At 38.8% G+C, this 22,022-nt stretch overlaps 1 protein-coding gene across 5 annotated transcripts in view; it reads left to right on the forward strand.

The window, feature by feature from the left end:
* The window catches only part of LOC137427874 (uncharacterized), an 84,296-nt gene extending 62,696 nt beyond the window's left edge, over positions 1–21,600 (forward strand). For 3 of the 5 annotated variants that reach the window (XR_013623414.1, XR_013623415.1, XR_013623416.1), the window contains 3 exons: positions 17,451–17,588; positions 17,718–19,456; positions 20,585–21,600. Coding sequence is in view for 2 of the 5 variants with exons in the window: in XM_078777663.1 (XP_078633789.1) it covers positions 17,451–17,588; positions 21,403–21,440 (176 nt within the window). In the remaining 3 variants the exon portion in view is untranslated. The remainder of the gene's footprint in view (positions 1–17,450; positions 17,589–17,717; positions 19,457–20,584) is intronic. The other 2 variants (XM_078777663.1, XM_078777661.1) reach the window with 1 other exon arrangement.
* Positions 21,601–22,022: the final 422 nt, after the last annotated feature.

Genomic DNA, 22,022 nt, shown 5'->3' on the forward strand with positions numbered 1-22,022 from the left:
GTTTTTACTTGTGTGTGTGTGAGTAAAACATCAATTCTTACAGCTCCTTTTCTTTGAATTGTATTAACATTAATAATACAAGGCTTTTGATTTTGAATACAAGATGTTAATTTATTAAGATTGATTTGATTAACATATACCCCAACCATTTATTTATGAGAAAAAACCTATGTGATATTAATCATAACACCATTATCTGTATTAATCTGTAATTCTGTTTCCTCCAAAAGCAAACAATATGCATTAACCTCTTCACTCTCCCCTCTTTCAATGTATAGAGAAGTATCCACTCGATTAGACTTTATAGTTTCCTTTTGAGAACTCAGGTCAATTGCGTAGATTGTATAAAGTTTTTGAAACGCAACCATATCCAAAATAGGATCATTATTACCATTACTTTCACACACCTTTTGGTAGGACTTGTAGGCTTCCGCATAATCATTTTTTTCCCAATCAATTTCCAATCTATCTCGCGGATAAAATGTGCCATCAAGAGAAACCCGAAGTTGTTTCACCTTTGCATTATCACTCAGGGCATTATTCTTATTAGTACCGTCCTCTCCATCTGGTTTTTTAAAAATGAGCCAGAGGTATCGTGGCTTTCCTTGAAGAACACCTAAATTCCAAGTGTAGGTAGTGTGTTCCAGTTTAACGTGTTGACATCTTCTTTTAAGGTATGATACATTTAGCGGTTTCTTTGAGTTAAGTCTTCTATTTAACATCTCTTCCGTTTTAAGATTAGGAGTATATTCACTGATATACCAACACAAATCATTAATAACAAATTTATTATTTTCTCCAAAAGCATTTTCATCCCCAAAAAGCAATCTATTTACATTATCATTCCTTTGTAGTTGAAATCTAATTTTAAGCCCATACAAAACTTTATCATAATCACAAAATCCAAATATACCTTTCAGAGGTACTGCTACGGTAAAACTATTCTCAGCTTTTGCGTCATCATTATACATTGACTTCCTTTGACTATAACCAGGGTCTGCGTTTGTACCCGTTGACATATCAGGAATAAAACCCTCAACAGCTCCCTTACCCATTCTATCACTAAACGAATATAGTGTAAATTTCATCATTTCAGATGTAGCAGAGACATAATCAACCGCTTCAACCTCTTGTGTTCCAATATACAGGCGGACACTGTCAAACATTTTCCAGAAGAAATCATTTACGAGTGTAGCATTAGTATTATTCGCAGCCTTAGTGAATTTAAATTTACACAGCAAGAAACTATCAGCTATATTCAAGTAAGTTTGTTGATTATTTATTTCAAAACTTTTTGTTCCGTTTGAATTCCAGTCTGTTCCTGTTATAGCATTTACCTTAAAATAGTCTTCCTTTTTAGTGGAGTTTGAAATGATAATCGTATCATCCAAATCATAGATACTATCAATCGCTTCCATACTTGTATTTATATAGCATTAAAATTGTTGAAACCCTGACCCAAGTATTTTAATGATTTTTTGTCGTTCTTGTGAAGATAGTTGAGTTTTACCTTTTTTTATTTCTTTGATTGCTTGTAATTTATGAGACTCCTTTTGAGCATCTTTTATACTCTTTATAGCACCCGCAACGGAGCCCACGGCAGAAGCAGTTGAACCAATTAGGTCTTTATGTTTAAGGATGGTTGAACCAATACCCATTAGAGTATCAATTATCCCATCTCCTTTATTTCGAAATTGATGACCTACACCTCGTTGTCTCTTAGGTTTATAGTATCCTCTACCCACATACCTTGTATAGTCTGGTGAAAGGAACATGCCCTCCCCTGTAATTATTTTATATTTTCCCAACTCGTGTTTTCTCACAATAACCATTATTTATTTATTGAAAAACTTCACGTAGGTGAATTCTGATGGATATAATTTCATCATTAAAGGATATCATACGATTATCTTGGTCGGTTATCCTAAAATTTACTCTGTATATGGTTTTTCCTGACACAGGTAAATAGACAAGATTTTTTGGTTCCATATTAAATTTATAACCAATCGGGGTTGAGTATGCACTGAATGAAAATATTGTATTTGTTCTTATTCCATCGTTATAAGCACCATCAATCAAATCACAATGAATTAATACTGAATTTATACCGGAGGATATTTGGATAACATTATCACTGTAAAACGTCCCGTTATTTTCAATCTTTTTTGAAGAGAAACCCAATAGCTCTCTAAACGAATTTTCAATCGTGAAATCAACTTTATAATTATTTTTAAGTTTAATAGTTGATTTTGAAGTGTGTTTTTGAATATCTATTACAATATTTTTTGGTTCATCACCTTTTTCTTTCATAAGGCGAGAGACTTCTGAAGATATTTGAGAAATCTCGTAAGCTCCAGGTGAAACGGTTATAGTTTTATATCCACTTCCTGGATTATAACTAAACTTGTTGTTTTTCTCTGTGATATTAAAAAGGGTATTGTAAGTTCATTCATATTCATATTCATTCATATTGTAAGTTCATATTCCATCGACAATAAAGATGCCTCAAATTCTTTTGTGGGGTCAAGTTGTAGTGGGTAAGGGAATGATGCTGTGTAATCACTCATTGTGAAATTAAAACTAAGAATTGTGCTTCTCATCATATTTAATATCTAATAAAATATCTTTGTATTGATATTTATTAATTATTTTCATATTCATCAACTGATCTAAAATGGCTGAGGATTCATTAAAACAATTGTTGTTTCCAGCCTTCTTACTACCTAACAACAATAATAGCCTATTAACTAATTGTGATGGGTCATTTGGAAGAAAACTAACACCCGAACCAAGCTTACTTAAAGCATCAATAATATGTTTCTCCTTCTCATTCTTCTTACTTTTACCAGCAACAGAAACTCCATAATCAAGTGCATTTAGCAACTCAATATATACCCTATCTTCCTCTCTTTCCATATCAAGTGGTTCCTCAAAATATTTTGAACCGCTGAATCCGGGGTTTGTTAGAAGAAACATTAATCTTGGAGTTAATTTAACATTTGGTTGAGTAGAACTCAAGAACATCAATTCATCATTAAATATCAATACCTTTTCTTCCACAAGATGAAACACTGCTGGTTCTTCTGTTGGAATGAGACCTGCTCTGGTTTTTGAACCCGCCGAATATTCATTGTTTTGAAGAGCTTCCACAACATAATTAGGGGGTTGATTTACCTCCTCAAGTTTCCGAAATAATCCCTCGTCATCATATTCTAATTCACCAAGTTCTTGTTTTGTTATCTGACTAAAATCTTTGAGCATTTGAAGTTTTTTCGGAGTAAATTCTACCGTGGGAACTGTAGGGTGTTGAGTTTTCAAAAGTGGTTTAAAGAATTTCTCTTGTTTTCTTTCAAAGGCTTCTTCACCAGTTAGTTTCTGTCTCCGTTTCTTCTTTATCTCTTCCTGTTGTTTAACAACTTTTGAAACTAATTGTTGATGTTCCTTAAACTTTCTTTCTCTTTCTTCAGTATTCATTTTCTGTATTTATTTATTGAAAAATATCATTTAGTATCTCATCTTGTTTCACAACAATATATTTATATTTTCCAATCGTGTGTTTCATATAATTTTCAAATTCTTTTTTACTACATAACGTAGAGCAATTATCTCTCCAAAAATTATTTACATCTATTGAATTTAACTTAAATAAAATAAAAGTATTGGCATTGTTTCTTATTGAGCGTCGAGGGAGTTGAAAATATGATTGACTAAGATATATACAATTACAAGAAGAATGTCTCCCTCTTGTATAGTAGCTATCCATTACTGTTTGGTTTCTCTCATTAACACAATCATCAAAGATGACAAGGTTCTTTTTTGATTTATCTAAATCTTGAGGTGAAGGTATATCATCCGTATTATCACTGAGAATACAAGTTATGGGTTTCGATTTTGATTTCTGTGTATCACAAAATAATTGTATTATATCATCAATATTATAATCATTTAGTTTGTTTTGAAGTTTAAATAAACCGATAATGTCTTCCTTTTTAAGACCCGCATTAAAACCCTGTGAGAGTAGTTGATACTCGGGTTGAAAACTTGACTTTGTAAAAATTATTAAATTATCATAATCTAAAAAATTAGAACCAAGGAGCATCTTTAAAAGTAAACAGGTTTTTCCACATCCGCTTGAACCAACTATTAGACATCTCAATGAATTTGGAATGTTTTTATGGTTATTAAATTTTATCTTATTTTCCCAAACGGGTAAAAAATCATTCATTTATATATTTGGAAAACAAGTTATCCAACTTTTTTTGAGCTATTTGAGAAACTCTATATTTTATCCTGAGTTCGGGTTTAATTTCAAAATAATCCATTATTTTATTTATATAGTATCTTGTATTAACATTTCCATTAAAATTATTTTGAATAATAAATATCATTAAACCCTTATACATTTCCTCAATACAATTAGTCTCTTCCCTTGAAAGAAATGGTGTATTATCATCACAATACTTAACATTCATCTCTCTTATTAATCTTGTAAAGTAATTCATTTTTGGTTCTAATTTAAAAGAGTTATATATTTTTTTATATTTCTTATTATCATTAATTAAAATTAAATCACAGAAAATACATTGTTTATATGAATCCTCATCATTAAGCCCCACTCTATCACAAGCCGGACAATTCTCTAATTTATCATATGGAGAGTCTGGAAATTCTAAATATCCTTCAGAACTTATCATATTTATGTGGTAAATTTTTACTTAAACTAAACGCAAGTTTATTCATTAATAAATACAATGTTTCAAAGCACAAAAGACAAATTTCAATCAATCTCTACTTCGGTGGAAGATATAGAAAAATATGTCAAAGATGTTAAATTGAACAAAGATAAATATGGAAATTTTTGGGTAAAACCAGTTATGGAAAATAACATGAGCCCCTCTATTTCATTTAAAGGAAGAGCTCTAACTATACCTGGAAAGACATCCATTAAAGTAAATCTAACAAAAGTTTCTCCTCTACTCCTGGCAATTTATTCAAAGCTTGAAAAAGTGATTGACCACGATACTTTGAAAAAGAATGATAAGACCATTAATAATTCTAGAGGAGACATTTGTATTTTCTTTAATAATCCAAAGGGTGTAGATCTAAGTAAAATGAATGATGTTAATATTTCTGGTGAAATGTCATTTCGTTCTATGATAGTTAGAGATTATTTAAAGATAACTTTTGATATAAAAATTGTAGAGATTGAATCTGTTAATGAAAGAAAGTATATAGATATTGATGGGAATATTTTTCTTGCTAATTAAATATGAGTCAATACAGCAGTGAAGATTTTACTATTTCATTGAACTCAGACGATAGTGATGATAGTATTTCATTGAACTTGGACGATGGTGATGATAGTATTTCATTGAACACAGATGATAGTTATGATACTAATAGTTTGTGCTCAAATGATAGTTATGAGAGTAGCTTTATTGATGACTCTGAGTATGATTCTGAGTATTCATGTGATAGTTATGACTTAGATGATTCTGAGTGAAAAAGTGTTTTAGTTTAAGCACAGCGATATATATAAAACGGAGCTGTAAAGCTCAAAAGTGTTTTATTTTAAGCACAGTGATATATATAAAACACCACGTTTTCTCACGCTATAAATATGGTTTATTGTGATACTTGCGAGAAGGAAGTAAAATATTATAAACAACATATTCTCACCGCAAAACATACATACAACATTTTAAACAAACTTTCCCCTCTTCCACCTGAAACAAAACACTGTTCTACATGTAATAAAAATATCCTCAAGAAAGGCTTCAAAATACATCTTAAAACAAATCTACATTTATCAAATTTTATCACAACTAAAAACTCTGATGGAGCATTCAAAGGACATATTAAAATAAGAGTCTTTAACTTCAAACCTCCTGAACCAGAGTCTATAGTTGATGCTGTAGAAATAGTTAAACCTGCTGTTCAAACGTTGATTGAAAAAACACTAAAGGAAATGAAACCACTTAAATTTTATATGGGAGTAAAATTAGAAATGACAAAGGATGAAGGAGTTATAGATGCACCATACATGAGAACTGAGCCACACTTTATATCTTCATATCAAGATTTTAAAACATCAGGAGTCTATGATGAACTTATTAAACAAGAGCAAGATGTGGATAATTCAATCGTAGGAAGTGGATTCAATATAGGAAAAATTATTTACATAGACATTCATATTCTTAAATCAGATCCTCTAAAAGCTTCTTCTTACATTGATTTACCCAGTGTTATCAAAAATAGAAAAGCAGTTATCAATATCAAAAATAAAGACAATAAATGTTTTCTCTGGTCTATTTTAGCACACTTACATCCTCCACATTTTCATGATGAAAGAGTATCTCATTATAAAAAATATGAGAATACATTAAATACGAAAGATCTAAAGTTTCCGATGACTTTAAATGATATTCCTAAATTTGAAAAGATGAATAATTTATCAGTTAATGTTTATGGTCTAACAGAAACAAACAACATTCAGGTTTTAAACCTTTCTGACAATTGTAAACAAACTCATATTAATCTTCTATATTTTAATTCAGACGAAAATTCACATTATACATACATCAAAGATATTGCTAAATTAATAAAACCACAAGTCTGTAAGAGAACAAATAAAATATATATTTGTTTGCGTTGTCTTAACTTCTTCAATTCACAAGAAAGATTAGATAAACATTCAAATTATTGTGGCGAACATAAATCAACGGTAATCAATATGCCTAAAGAAGGCTCAAAGATCACATTCAAAGATGAAAATAAAAAAATCAAACATCCATTTGTTATATATGCTGATTTTGAAAGTATTTTAGAAAAAATTGATACTGCTTCTCAAGATCCAAAAGAATCATACACAAATAAATATCAAAAACATACTCCTTGTGGTTTTTGTTATTATATCAAATCATCCGTTGGTGATAAATATAACAAGTTAGAGATGTATAGAGGCTCAAATACCCCAGAGGAGTTTGTGAAACGACTAGAAAAAGACTGTGTTCGATTAACCAAGATAATGAGAGAAACCAATAAACCAATGTCCTTAACAAGTAAAGAAAAAAGGGAATTTATAAAAAACAATGTCTGTCATATTTGTGAGGAGAAAATTGGTAAAGGTCTAAAGGTTAGAGACCATTGTCATCTCACTGGTAAATATAGAGGTCCGGCTCATCAAAGTTGTAATATTAATTATCAACTCCCCTCTTTCATTCCTGTCTTTCTTCATAACAACGCTCATTATGATACACATCTATTTATCAAGGAACTCTCAAAGACTTCTGGAAGTATCTCAGCAATTCCAAACACGGATCAGAAATACATTTCATTCACAAAAACAATTCACACATCTCCTATTACTCATATCAGATTTCTTGATACATTTAAATTCATGGCAAGTCCATTGGTTAACTTGGTTCAAAATCTAAAAGAGTTTCCATGTCTTTCAGAGTATTTTTTAGATAAAGATTTTCTAACACAAAAGGGAATTTACCCCTATGACTATATGGACTCATTTGAGAGATTCAATGAAACACAACTTCCTTCAAAAGAAAATTTCTATAACAAATTAAATAATAGTCATATATCTGATAAAGATTATGTACACGCACAAAATGTTTGGGAAAAATATAACATCAAGAATCTTGGCGAGTATCACGATTTGTATCTCAAAACTGATGTGCTTTTATTGGCCGATGTATTTGAAGCCTTTAGATCTGTTTGTCGCACTGGATATGGATTGGATCCTGCTCACTACTACACAGCACCTGGATTGGCCTGGAGTGCGATGTTGAAAATGACAAAACAAGATTTGGATTTGATAACCGATGTTGATATGCTTTTGATGATTGAAAAGGCAAAAAGAGGTGGAATTTCACAAGTCTGCTCGAGTAGATACGCAAAAGCAAATAACAAATATCTTCCAAATTATGATCCAACGAAAGAGAGTTCTTACTTGATGTACTATGACGCGAACAACCTGTATGGCTGGGCAATGTCTCAGGCTCTTCCTTATGGAAAACTTAGATGGGTAAAGGAAAAAGACTACAAAAACGTTTTACAAGATGTATGTATCTCTACACAAAAAGAATTGGATGAAGAAAAAGTTGGTTATTATTTTGAAATTGATTTAAAATATCCAGAGGAACTCCATAACCTACACAAAGATCTCCCATTTGCTTGTGAGAAAGCAAGTCCAAAGAAAGAATGGTTGAGTGATTATCAACGATCGTTTGATATAGGTGAATCAACAGAAAAATTACTTACTACATTATATAACAAGAAAAATTATGTTCTACACCAAAGAAATTTGCGACAATATTTATCAAAAGGTCTAAGAGTAGAGAAGATCCATAGGGTTCTAAAGTTCAATCAAAGTCATTGGTTAAAGGGGTACATTGATTTTAATACACAAAGAAGAACAGAGTCAAAAACAGATTTTGAGAAAGACTTTTATAAATTGATGAATAATGCGGTCTTTGGTAAGACTATGGAGAATGTGAGGAAAAGACAAAATATCAGACTATCAACATCTTGGGAACAAGCATCAAAATTAATTAATAGACCGAGTTTTACTCGAGCTGAGGTCTTTACTGAGAACTTTTGTGCGATCCATTTGATTAAAGAGAGTATTGAAATGAACAAACCTATTTATATTGGAACAACAATTCTTGATTTATCAAAGTCATTAATGTATGATTACTTTTATAATAACTTGAGGAAGAAATATCAAAATGATGTTAATCTACTTTATATGGATACAGATAGTTTTATTTTGAAAATTAATACCAACGATGTTTATTCAGACATGAAAAGAGACATTAATATCTATGACACGAGTAATTACAGTCCAGAGAGTGAGTTGTTCTCTTCTAAAAATAAAAAGGTGATTGGAAAGTTCAAGGATGAATTAGGAGGAAATGTTATGAGTGAATTTGTGGGATTGAGGTCAAAGGCTTATGCTTATAAATACATTGTGAATAACGTTGAAAAGACTGATAAGAAGTTAAAAGGTGTAAAGAAAAATGTTATTAAAGAAACAATAAACTTTAAGGATTATTATAACTGTTTAACAACAAAGAAAGAAGAGTTTAGAAAGATTAATGGAATAAGAAGTTATAAACATCAATTATATTCAGAAGAGATAAATAAGAAAGCATTGGGGGCTTTTGATGATAAGAGGTTTATTTTAGAAAATGGAATTGATAGTCTCCCTTATGGTTATATAAGTATATAAGTGATAAGATATATATATAAGTGATAAGATATATATAAGTGATAAGATATATATAAGTGATAAGTTAAAAAGGGGGGGGGGGTTGGGGATTTTAACGGGCTACCGCCGCCTTTTTTACTATTATATAAATGATAGAACCAAGTATCAACCAGACTAAAGAGTGGAGGTGTAATCAACCTTGGTATATAAATGGAAAACATAATGAATGTGAAAAATATCAAATAGGTATAATTGAAAAGGCAACTGGTAAAAAAGTTCACAAAACAAATAAGAGAATTAATTTAAATACCGGTGAATTGGGTAAAAAAGATGGAAATATTTTTGAGTGGACGGAAAACTTTGATGGTTGTCAGGAAAATATATACTTTAATTTAAAAATGGTATGTGGCACTGGAGGCGCTCAAGCAAGAACATTGAGGGAGGTTTACCATTTTATCTTAGCTCAGTTAAAATATCTTAATAAAGAACCAAACTCAAACATATTTTTTGTTAATATATTAGATGGTGAAGAGAGTTGTAGGAGAATTAAATTATTTCCCACGCATAAACAAATATTTGTAGGGTCGTTGTTTGAGTGGGTTATATTCACCAGATGATATTAAGAGTAAAAGGTTAAAAGGTCCATGAGGTCAGAAGGATCACAGGTGTTTAAGTGGTCTAATGAATAAGGATAACATGTCAAAAGGTTAGAAGGTTCGTAAAGAACAGGGTGAGAGAAATATAGGTGTTTAGGGGCAATGAGGGAGGGAAAGAATTAATATGGAAGTGAATGGGTCAATGTTTGAGTGGGTCAAAGATTAATCTGCCAGATGATATGTAGAAGAAGGATGATAGGTCTATAAGAGAAAACAAATATTTGTAGTGTTTGAGTGGTCTAATGAACAACATTAAGGATAGGTACTACAGACAAAAGGTTCATAAAGATGAGGGTGGGAGAAATAGAGGTGTTTATGATTTTTGAAAAAGACAAGGGGGTAAATGACATTAGATAGGGATTTCCCATGTTAAACGGAGGTGTCCCAGAAGCAACATTATTACACTACTGACCCAGCTATCTTGAAACGTTGTTAAAGTTTTGCCGGAAGTAGATGTCTGCACTGTGGTGGCCCTGGCCACTGTCCCGCTTTCGCCCTGCACACAGTCACTAGCTGGATCATCCTGGTTGTCCTCGGTGTTAAAACTACTTCTTCTTTTTTTTTTTTCTTTTTTTTTTTTGTATACTGAATCGAGGCTTGTGAAAGAGCTAACATTTACTTCACAAACAAATCAACCAGACAAACAAAACGCACAAAAAGCGGGAGCGGAAAACAAGATGGGGAGAGAAGGTGTGAAGCACACAAACACAACATTTGAGAGCAGGGAGATGTGTGGAAGGGAGAGGGCTTGGGGGGAGGAGGCATGGGAAGGGGGGGGGGTGGAGGGAGAAGTATAAAACACAAGGACACCAATGACTTCCAGGACAGAAGTTGGTATTTCAAAAAAGTGGAATTGGGGTGAAATTAGCGGGGGTAGAAAAGATCAAGATTTTGGATGGGGGAAGATAAGAGATGGTGGTGAACAGCTGTTTTAAAGACCTGGAGGGTGGAGTTGGATTGAAGAGAGTGAGGGAGTTTGTTCCAGAGGCGGGAGAAAAGAGGAATGAACAAACACAGAGACTGCTGGTACCTATGAAGAATCGTTTTATGCTTTGCCCATCAGGCTGTGGTTGCGGAGGTCTCTTTTTCGGCGGCATTTTCGGAAAAAGCGTAATCCAGAAACTACTGCACACACCGAACACATGGTTGCAGAAAAGCCGTCGTTTAATGCCGCAAAATTTTGTCACGGCTACCGTAAAGCGTGAAAGTGAAATTAAAATGGCTACGGTCTGTTTACAGTTGAGAATAGCTTCGTCTTTGACAACTTCCTGACCTGACAAAAGCAGTAGTAAGTACACGATTTCAGCCTGTTTCGCCTGAAAACTATACCGCGACAACTGACATGCTCCATGTGATTATTATTATTATTATTTTTTTGTTATCGCTCTGGCCAAAATTGTATGCGATATTTTCCAACTTTATGCGAGAATATCGCGGAATCGCGGCCAAAGTCCATCCCAGCTTTTCCCTTCTGCTTCAACAACACTCCCCTCCTCGTCAGCACGCCACTCAGTTCCCGAAACTTCTTCCATGCACATCTCACTCCAGCAATCGTTGCCGAGTCTGATCCACTTTCTCCATTCAGCATGTCTCCAAGGTAGCAAAATGTTTTCACACCTTCCAGCTTCATGCCGTCTCCAAGATCCAACTCAACATTTCCTCCATCTGCAGCTCCCTCTGTGCACACCTTACTATTGAATGTAGCTGCCACACTGGTTAATGACCCTCGCAGACCACGACAATTTTGTTGAACCCAATCGGTGCACATTGTACATTGAATGGAGTTCACTCCGACACCCATCCTGCACACAGCACACGGCCACTTCCCAGTTCTTTCCATGTCACCGCATGCTTTACCACCTGCCATCACCTTCGTTTTTCCGATATTCACCTTCAGACCTTTTGTCTCCATACATTCCTTCCACTTGTTCATCTTCTCCTTCAATCCATCCATACTTTCCTCAATAAACACCAGATCCTCTGCAAACAACAACTCCCACGGTAAACCCTCCTTTACATTCGGAGCCAGCACCTCCATCACAGCTACAAAGGCTAGTGGACTTACTACCGACCCCTGATGCACTCCCACCATCACCTCAACCTCACCACTGTTCCCGTCCTTTGTCCTTACAGCTGTGCGTGCTCTTCCGTACATTGCCATCACTACTCTGATCAACCATTCCTCCACTCCTAACTTCCTCAATGCCCATGTCACTAATTCACGTGGAACCCTATCAAATGCTTTCCCCAGGTCAACAAACCCAAGAAACAACTTCTTCCTCTTCTCTATGTACTTCTCCATGTACTTCTCCTGCAACTGCCTCACAATAAAAAGCGCGTCTGTCGTTCCTCTTCCTGGCATAAATCCAAACTGCATTTCTTCGATCTTCACTTTCTTCCTTTTGACAAGGAAATTCGGAGATTGCCGAACTCGTTCCCAAGACTTGCCCCTTCTGCTAGTGACCTGAGGGAGGTTAAAGTTTTTGTCTTTACCTGGAGGTGATCCAATCAATTCCCCTTTAGAAACGAGGGTTAGGGCAATTTCTGTTGATGGCGTGTGCCGTGCATAGGTCGGATACGCACATGAGCGGGCACGTCATACGTCACACGTCACAGCGAGTGTGAGTGGCGTCCGAAAAGTGTGGACAACGTAGTGAGTGAGTGGGCAACTTTTTGGGAGAACTGGGGACCGGCCGAACGTGGCCGCGATGGGATCGGCCGAGGTCACGCGACCGATCCTGTCTTAATTGTGGAAGAAGAAATGCGGGCAAGGGGGTTAACAAGGAGAGATGCAGAAAATAGGGCAAAATGGAGAAGATTGTCATGGGGACCGCAAGGCTAACCCCCGCTCTGGCAGGGAAAATGGCCTTTAAATGCATGTTGTGTGTGTGTTGTGTTCACTTTCTTCCTTTTCCTCCTCTCCAACACCCTTTCCAATACCTTCATTCCATGCTCCAATAACTTTATCGCTCAATACGAGCCACAGTCCAGAGGGCCACCTTTCCCCTTGTATAGAGGGACGAGGGTACTCAGTTCCCAATCCACTGGAATGCGGCCTTCTTTCACCACCAGAATACAGATCTCTGTCATTGTCTTCACACCCCAACTTCCTGCTGCCTTCAACATGTCTCCCACAACTCCCGTCGGCCCTCCCGCTTTGCTACTCTTCATTGCTTTTATCGCTTCCTCAACTTCCTTCTCAGTTATTTTCTCTGCCGGTCCTAAAACTGGGTTACTCTCTATGTTGCCATCCCATTCATTCTCTGCATTCAACAGCATTTCCATATATCTCTTCCATCTTCCTTTAATTCCACCTGGGTCCACAACAATTTGTCCCACTTCATCCTTCAAGCAACTCACCCCAATCACATCACACCTCCCTTTTGCTATCTGCTTTGCAATCCTGAATACCTCTCTCTGACCCTCTTCCGAATCCAAGCGTTCTCCAAACATTTCCCTTGATGCCTCCTGTGCCTTTGCTGCCTCTTTCTTTGCAGCCTTCTTGGCTGCCTTATAACTTTCAGGCTCTGCCCCCGTACCCTTCACCTTCTGCCACTCCTTGAACTTCTTCCTCTTCTCGTCAATCCTCTTTCCAACTTCATCTTCCCACCACCATGTTTCTGAGTGCCTCGGTGGTCCTTTTGTCCATCCACATACCTCACCAACGGCTCCCAACAGACAATCTTTCATTGACATCCAACCACTTTCAAGCTCAACCACATCATCCTCTGCCACACTCGGCGTCTCTTTTAATGCCTCCCTCACTGTCACCTCTTTCAACCTCCACACCTTTATTCTCGGTTGGTTGAAACCAAAGCTTTCAGAATCATTGGAATATCCTGCGATGAAGCTAACTCCGAGGGCCTTTCACTCACTCACCGCAGGCAGGTTGGTGTTCTTTCTGTTTTCTACCGACTCCTCTCCCGCCTTGCTCCCCCAGCTTTCTCTGTGCTCTGTCCCCCAAATATTCCCACAGGTCGCACAAGATCTGCCAGCAACACTCTTTTGGTTAAACTGCCAAAATCTAGGCTCTATGCTCACCTTCACTCCTCTTTTCTCCTGCCTCTGGAACAAACTCCCCCACTCCCTTCAATCCCACGCCCCCCTCCAGGTCTTTAAAACAGCTGTTCACCACCATCTCTTATCTTCCCCCATCCAAAACCTTGATCTTTTCTACCCCCACTAATTCACCCCAGATACACTTTTATGAAATTCCAACTTCTTTCCTGGAAGTCCTTGCAGGGTCCATATGTTTTATACCTCTCCCATCTCCCCCCAAACCCTCTCCCTCCCACACTTCTCTCGATGTACTTGCTCTCAAATGTTGTGTTTGTGCCCTTCCCCCTCTGTCCCCATCTTGTCTACCGCTCCCCTTATTTTGTGTTTTATGTGTCAGTTTGACTTTTCGTGTGATTAATGTTAGTTTTTTCGCGAGCCTCGATCTTGTATGCAAAAAAAAAAAAAAAAAAAACCCTCAAAACCGTCTATACTCCTTCCCACATGTCCATTTAGGTCTCCTCCGACCACAACAACTTCCTCATCTTTCACGTTTTCCATCAGCTTCTCCATTGCACACCAGAAAAAAACCACACGGATAGTCTAGGAATGTTAACAATGGCATAAATGAGCTTGGATCAGCTGAGTGGAGGATTTGTTGTCCCCCTATCATGTGACCAGATCTTTTTTTTTTTTGTATACTGAATCGAAGCTCGTGAAAGAGCTAACATTTATTTCACAAACAAATCAACCAGACAAACAAAATGTACAAAAAGAGGGAGCGGAAGACAAGATGGGGAGAGAAGGGGAAGCACACAACCACAACATTTGAGAGCAGGGAGAAGTGTGGGAGGGAGAGGGCTTGGGGGCAGGAGGCGTGGGAAGGGGGGGGGGGGGTGGGAGAAGTATAAAACACAAGGGGACCGAAATTAGCGGGGGTAGAAAAGATCAAGGTTTTGGATGGGGGAGGATAAGAGATGGTGGTGAACAGCTGTTTTAAAGACCTGGAGGGTGGAGTGGGATTGAAGAGAGTGAGGGGGTTTGTTCCAGAGGCGGGAGAAAAGAGGAATGAAGGAGTGATGGTGAGCAGAAAGTCTTGATTTTGGCAGTTTAACCATAAGAGGGTTGCAGGCAGATCTTGTGCGACCTGTAGGAATATTTGGGGGACAGAGCCCAGAGAGGGCTGGGGGGGCAAGGCCAGAGAGGAGTCGGTAGAAGACAGAAAGACCACCAACCTGCCTGCGGTGAGTGAGTGAAAGGCCCTTGGAGTTAGCTTCATCGCGGGAGATTCCAATGATTCTGAACGCTTTGGTTTCAACAGCGTGAAGACGGGCTAGGTGTGAGGCAGGAGCACCACACCAGAGGGGAGAGCAGTATTCCATAGAGCTGCGGATGAAAGCCTTGTATGTGGTGAGGAGCTCAGGTGTGCCAAGGAAGGACTTCGCATGACGGAGGATGCCCAGTCCCAAGGAGGACTGGCGTTGGAGGCCAGATTTGAAATGTGGTTTTCCCAGGAAAGATCATGGCAAATAGTGAGACCCAAAAGCTTGAGTGCCAGAACTTCTTGGAGAGGATTATTCAGAAAGTGGATGGGAGGGTTTTCCAGTCGGTCTTTTCGGAGAGACATCGTAAGAGTGTGAGATTTATCAGGATTGAAAGACATGTTCCATTTGTTTGCCCAGTCTGTGATTTTGTCCAGGTCTGCAGAGAGTGAGGAGGCTGCAGACTGCTGATCTGAGGGATGAGGAATGGAGCGACAGAGAGTAGAGTTGTCAGCAAAGAGATAGAGAGGATTTTCAAGAGAGTCAGAGAGATCATTGATGAAGACCAGAAAAAGCACCGGGCCCAGAACACTACCTTGGGGAACTCCAGCCTGAACAGGAAGAGGAGATGAGAGAAACCCATTCAGGGCCACACGTTGACTACGACCAGAGAGGAAGTCCGTCAGCCATGCGTGGAGATTTCCATGGATACCAAAGGAGGAGAGTTTGGTGAGCAGAGTAGGGTGCCAGACTGTATCGAAGGCACGTGAAATGTCAAGGGAGACGGCTCTAATTTCCTGTTTGGCATTGAGGACCTCCATCCATTGTTGAGAAAGCAGAAGCAGCATGTCCAGAGTAGAGTGACCAGGTCTGAAACCAAATTGATGATCAGAGATCAAGCCATTGGAGAAGAGGAAAGATTTCATATCTGAAGCAATGATGGATTCCATGACTTTGCTGATAATTGGGAGAAGGCTGATTGGTCTGTAGTTGCTGGGATCTGTTTTTGCACCTTTTTTGTGCAAAGCGGTGATGTTGGCTGATTTCCAAGCAGATAGCAGATGACCTTGAGCAAAAGAGAGGGTGAAGAGAACAGAAAGGGAGTGAAAGAGCGGAAGCACATGATTTTAGGACCCGTGGGCTGATGCCGTCAGGACCAGTTGCAGAATCAGAGTCGAGGGTTGACAGAAACTTTTCCACCTTGTCAGGAGGAAAGGACACAGAGTCCAGGAGCAGCTGGGTACGACTGGGTACGGTGGGTACAGAGAGGGATGGGTTTGGGACACAAGATTTAGAGGCAAACACAGAGTTGAGGCATTCAGCTTTTTCACGTGCGGAGTCAGCCGTTAAGCCGTTTGAGGTGAGGGAGGGGATGGAGGGGGAACAAACACCAGAAACAGATTTGGCCAGACGCCACCAGGATTTGGAAGAGGGAGACAGATAAGAGAGTTTGTTCTTGAGAACGGTGATATATTGTTTCCTGGCTCTCCTGAGGGTGGACACACACTTGTTTCGGGCTTTGTGAAAGGAAATGAGATTTCCTTCCGTTGGATTTGCTTTCCAGGAGACGAAAGCAAGTTGTTTCAGGGCAACAGCCTCACCACAAGATTCCGTGTACCATGGACGGGAGGAAGGGTATGACAACTGAAGACGAGATGGGATAAATCTGTGCATGAGAGAGAGAGCAGTTTGCTTTGAAAGAATTCCCAGGATGAGTTGATGTCAGAGGCGGTAGAGATGGGAGACCAGTCCAGATGATTGATGGCTGCTTGAAGACCGTGCCAGTTGGCCTGAGTGAAATGCCAGACTCGTCGACGCTGAGGAGGCTCTCTGAGAATGGTCAGAGAGATGTCCACTTTTCTTCATCACTCTGACCGACCTGTGGAGCATATCCCGAGATGACGTTCACCAAGAGCTTTCCAATCATTTTCCTTTCACTCACTCTCGTCACACTCACCACACTGTTGACAAATTCCTCAGAAATCGGGACACTAACACCATGCACGCCTTCTGGGCGCCCTTGCCACACAAACTTGTATTTCTGTATAATACTTGAACACAAATCGCCTTCTTCTTATTTCCAATAATCTCCAGTTTAGCAGTACTTGGACATGTTAAATAGGGTGGTGTATAAGGGTGATGCAGAAGACTGCTTCAATTGGACTTAACATCCGGAATTTTGATTTCACAATCTTTAACTTCATTACTATGTTTAAATTGAAGTATACATTCCATGGCGTAACGTGTTCGATGAACTCCCGAGATGGTTCTCACTCATTTCCCTGCAAAATACTGACACTGATTTATACACAGGTGATGTCTGTCCTGTAAATGTGGAAGGCAAACATGACAACGATTCATCTGTCACAGAAGATTCAAAATGTGCTTCTACAAAGGAAGGTTCAGATGATATTGACATGACAAACGGAAGTGCTTCCTGTTTTGCAACTGGTGAGTGGAAACATAAAAAAAGAACATAAAGCCTTTTGTTTGGAGAAAATATATAAATTTTCAAAAAAGTGTTAAATATTTTGCATTTTGATTTTGACAAAAAAGAAAACTTGTTTTTTGTTTCTGTAGAACAATCAAGAAGTAATATGGGACAAATAAGGTCCATTGGCAGCTTGACAGTGAGGAAGAAGCCTTTTTTGAAGAAACAATCACGAGATCAAGTCTCGCTTCCTGTAAAATACAAATACAAATACTTGTCTGGGCTTCGCAACACCAAGATTAATATGAAATTTAACAAACACAGAAAGTTTCAAGAAAAGCGAATATGTTATCAGTGTAATGTGTGCAGAACGGATTTTGCTTCAACGAGTAAAATCAAAATACACATGAGGATCCACACTGGAAAACGTCCTCACAAATGCTCTGTATGTGATAAAGGTTTCTCTGGAAACAGCCATTTGAAATTACATATGAGGGTCCACACAGGAGAGCAACCTTACAAATGCTCGATATGTGATAAAGGTTTCTCTCAAAACAGCCATTTGAAATTACATATGAGGGTCCACACAGGAGAGCAACCTTACAAATGCTCGATATGTGATAAAGGTTTCTCTGGAAACAGCCATTTGAAATTACATATGAGGGTCCACACAGGAGAGCGACCACACAAATGCTCGATATGTGATAAAGGTTTTTCTGAAAACAGCAATTTGAAAAAACATCTGACGATCCATACAGGAGAGCGACCGCACAAATGCTCTGTATGTGATAAAGGTTTCTCTGCAAACAGCCATTTGAAATTACATATGAGGGTCCACACAGGAGAGCGACCTTACAAATGCTCGATATGTGATAAAGGTTTCTCTCAAAACAGCCATTTGAAATTGCATATGAGGGTCCATACAGGAGAGCGACCTTACAAATGTTCGATATGTGATAAAGGTTTCTCTCAAAACAGCGATTTGAAATTGCATATGAGGGTCCATACAGGAGAGCGACCTTTCAAATGCTCGATATGTGATAAAGGTTTGTCTCAAAACAGCGATTTGAAATTGCATATGAGGATCCATACAGGAGAGCGACCTTACAGCTGCTCGATATGTGATGAAGGTTTTTCTCAAAACAGCAATTTGAAATTACATATGAGGATCCATACAGGAGAGCGACCTTACATTTGCTCGATATGTGATAAAGGTTTCTCTCAAAACAGCAATTTGAAATTGCATATGAGGATCCATACAGGAGAGCGACCTTACATTTGCTCGATATGTGATAAAGGTTTGTCTCAAAACAGCGATTTGAAATTGCATATGAGGATCCATACAGGAGAGCGACCTTACATTTGCTCGATATGTGATAAAGGTTTCTCTCAAAACAGCAATTTGAAACGGCACATCAAGATCCACACAGCAGAGGTGAAATCTGAAATACCAAGATCTGAAAAATGACGTCAAGAGGATATGAAGATTGAAGAAACCTGAAATTGTACCAGTGCTAGTCGGAGCAACAGGAAATCCGGATGTTCAAGAAAAACCCAACTGAGCACTTAAAAAGCATTCTGGGTAATATCACGACAAACATGCATCAGGTGGAGGCTGTCAAAAGTTCAGTGAGGATTCTAAAATGAGCCCTTGGAACAAAGCATTCTGGGGAATATCGCGACAAACATGCAACAAGTGGAGGCTGTCAAAGGTTCAGTGAGGATTCTAAAACGAGCCCTTGGAACAAAGCATTCTGGGGAATATCACGACAAACATGCATCAGGTGGAGGCTGTCAAAGGTTCAGTGAGGATTCTAAAACGAGCCCTTGGAACAAAGCATTCTGGGGAATATCACGACAAACATGCAACAGGTGGAGGCTGTCAAAGGTTCAGTGAGGATTCTAAAACGAGCCCTTGGAACAAAGCATTCTGGGGAATATCACGACAAACATGCTGCAGGTGAGGCTGTCAAAGGTTCAGTGAGGATTCTAAAACGAGCCCTTGGAACAAAGCATTTTTTTTATTTTTTATTTTTATTTTTTTTTGTATACAATATCGAGGCTCGTGAAAGAGCGAACATTAATCACACAGAAAGACAAACCGACACATAAAACATATAACATCGGGAGCGGTAGACAAGATGGGGAGAGAGGGGGAAGGACACAAACACAACATTTGAGAGCAGGGACCGAGAGACATGGAGACATCGAGAGATCTGAGAGAGGGTGAGGGCTTTGGGGGGGGGGGCATGGGAAGGGGGCGGTGGGAGAGGTATAAAACATATGGACACTGCCAGGACTTCCAGGAAAGAAGTTGGAATTTCAAACAAGGTGGATCTGGGGTGAATTAGCGGGGGTAGAAAAGATCAAGGTTTTGGATGGGGGAAGATAAGAGATGGTGGTGAACAGCTGTTTTAAAGACCTGGAGGGAGGAGTGGGATTGAAGGGAGTGAGGGAGTTTGTTCCAGAGGCGGGAGAAAAGAGGAATGAAAGAGTGAAGGTGAGCAGAGAGCCGAGATTTCGGCAGTTTAACCATCAGAGGGTTGCTGGCAGATCTTGTGCGACCTGTAGGAATATTTGGGGGACAGAGCACAGAGAGAGCTGGGGGTGCAAGGCCGGAGAGGAGTCGGTAGAAGACAGAAAGACCACCTACCTGCCTGCGGTGAGTGAGTGAAAGGCCCTCAGAGATAGCTTCATCGCGGGAGATTCCAATAATTCTGAAAGCTTTGGTTTCAACAGAGTGAAGCCGAGCTAGGTGTGAGGCAGGAGCACCGGCCCATAGGGGAGAACAGTATTCCATTGAGCTGCGGATGAAAGCCTTGTATGTGGTGAGGAGCTCAGATGTGCCGAGGAAGGACTTCGCACGACGGAGGATGCCCAGTCGGCGACTGGCTTTGGAGGCCAGCTTGGAAATGTGGTTTTCCCAAGAAAGATCATGGCAGAAAGATCATGGCAGAAAAGCATACATATTCTGGGGAATATCATGACAAACATGCTGCAGGTGAGGCTGTCAAAGGTTCAGTGAGGATTCTAAAACGAGCCCTTGGAACAAAACCATGAGAATTAAGTTTCACAAACTGGTTCATGAATAATGATCCTTCACCGAAAAAGGAGGTGGAGATTTTGAGTTCTGGGAGAACTTTCTCCCACCTCCTAAAACCCGCATGTGGAGATAACAACCAACGAGAGCGTCCCTTACAAATGTTCTATTTGTGATAAGGATTTTATTTCAAAACGGAGCTTGAACTTCCAGAGCGCAACCCACCTGGAGTGCTCGCGTAAAAAAGTGCTCTGACTGTGGGAAGGGATTTGCTGATAAAAGGTTTGTTAAATTCACGTGGCGTTACCTGTACGAGGTTGTTCGTCCCCCCCCCCCCCCCCCCCCTACTTTGTGAGCACAACTCAGAGTATCACCTGTATCCAGAATGTCCACAACAATGATTGCACACTGGTACCAAAAGACAACAAGAATCTCAAAATGCGAAGCCCATCCACGTCCACTCAACTCAAACTGCAGTTGAAGAAAATGACAGATTTTTAAGAAAATGTAAAACTTATTAATTTGATTCTCCATATTCTCATCACAGCGGATTGTTGAAAATTTGAAGCCAAAATCTCAAATGGTAACAAAACTGAATCTCTCAACATCATCTTATATCTCTCACTGTTCTTCTTCCAGGGCCTTCCTTCGGTTGCCAATTTGTAATTATTGTCTCTGTCCTTCCCATGTGTCCAGCCAAGTTCCATTTGAGTTTTTTGATCGTGACCAGTGTCTCGAAAATTTGTTTTCTCTCTGATTTAATTGTTTTTCTGGTCCCTTTTGGTTGTGCTCAGATGGAATCTTTCCATGGTGGTTTGGACATCAATTTTAACTCGATCTTTGCTGTCGTCCATGTTTCATTACCATGTGTGATATGGGGAGAACACCCTGGTTGTAAAATTGTTTATCAGAAGAAGACTCCTGCCCATGTTTTTCATGAAACCTGAATTTATGAAGTGTGTCACAATAAAGAGAGGTCCTCAAAGTACAAATGCCCTGTCTGTGTTATTGTGAATATGTAATGGGTGCATGATCAATTTATATTGTCAGTCAGTGGAGAGTTTGGAGTTGTCCACATCCCCATGAGTAATCCTGATCAAACCGAGAGTTGTTCACCAAACCAGGTGAAAGCCTTGCAGAGATAGCATTTACCATCATAGCTTGACTGCACTTCATCCCATCACTCATTGATCCCGAGCAGCTCGGTTTCACAGGTCCCAACGTGGAAAGCCACACAGCTAGTTGCTCCCACATTTTTCTCAACATCAATGGTAAAGCATTGTTAATGGAGGGAATACCTTTGAACACAGAACGTAAACGTATTTTAAACAGTATCACGGTATTTTGACCCAATTTCAATTGTTGCTCGAAGACAGGGCAGCATGTTTGTACAATCACACTGACGATCATAAGA

This window comes from Myxine glutinosa, chromosome 5 (assembly GCF_964187855.1).
Source record: "Myxine glutinosa chromosome 5, kmMyxGlut1.1, whole genome shotgun sequence".
Taxonomy (NCBI): domain Eukaryota; kingdom Metazoa; phylum Chordata; class Myxini; order Myxiniformes; family Myxinidae; genus Myxine; species Myxine glutinosa.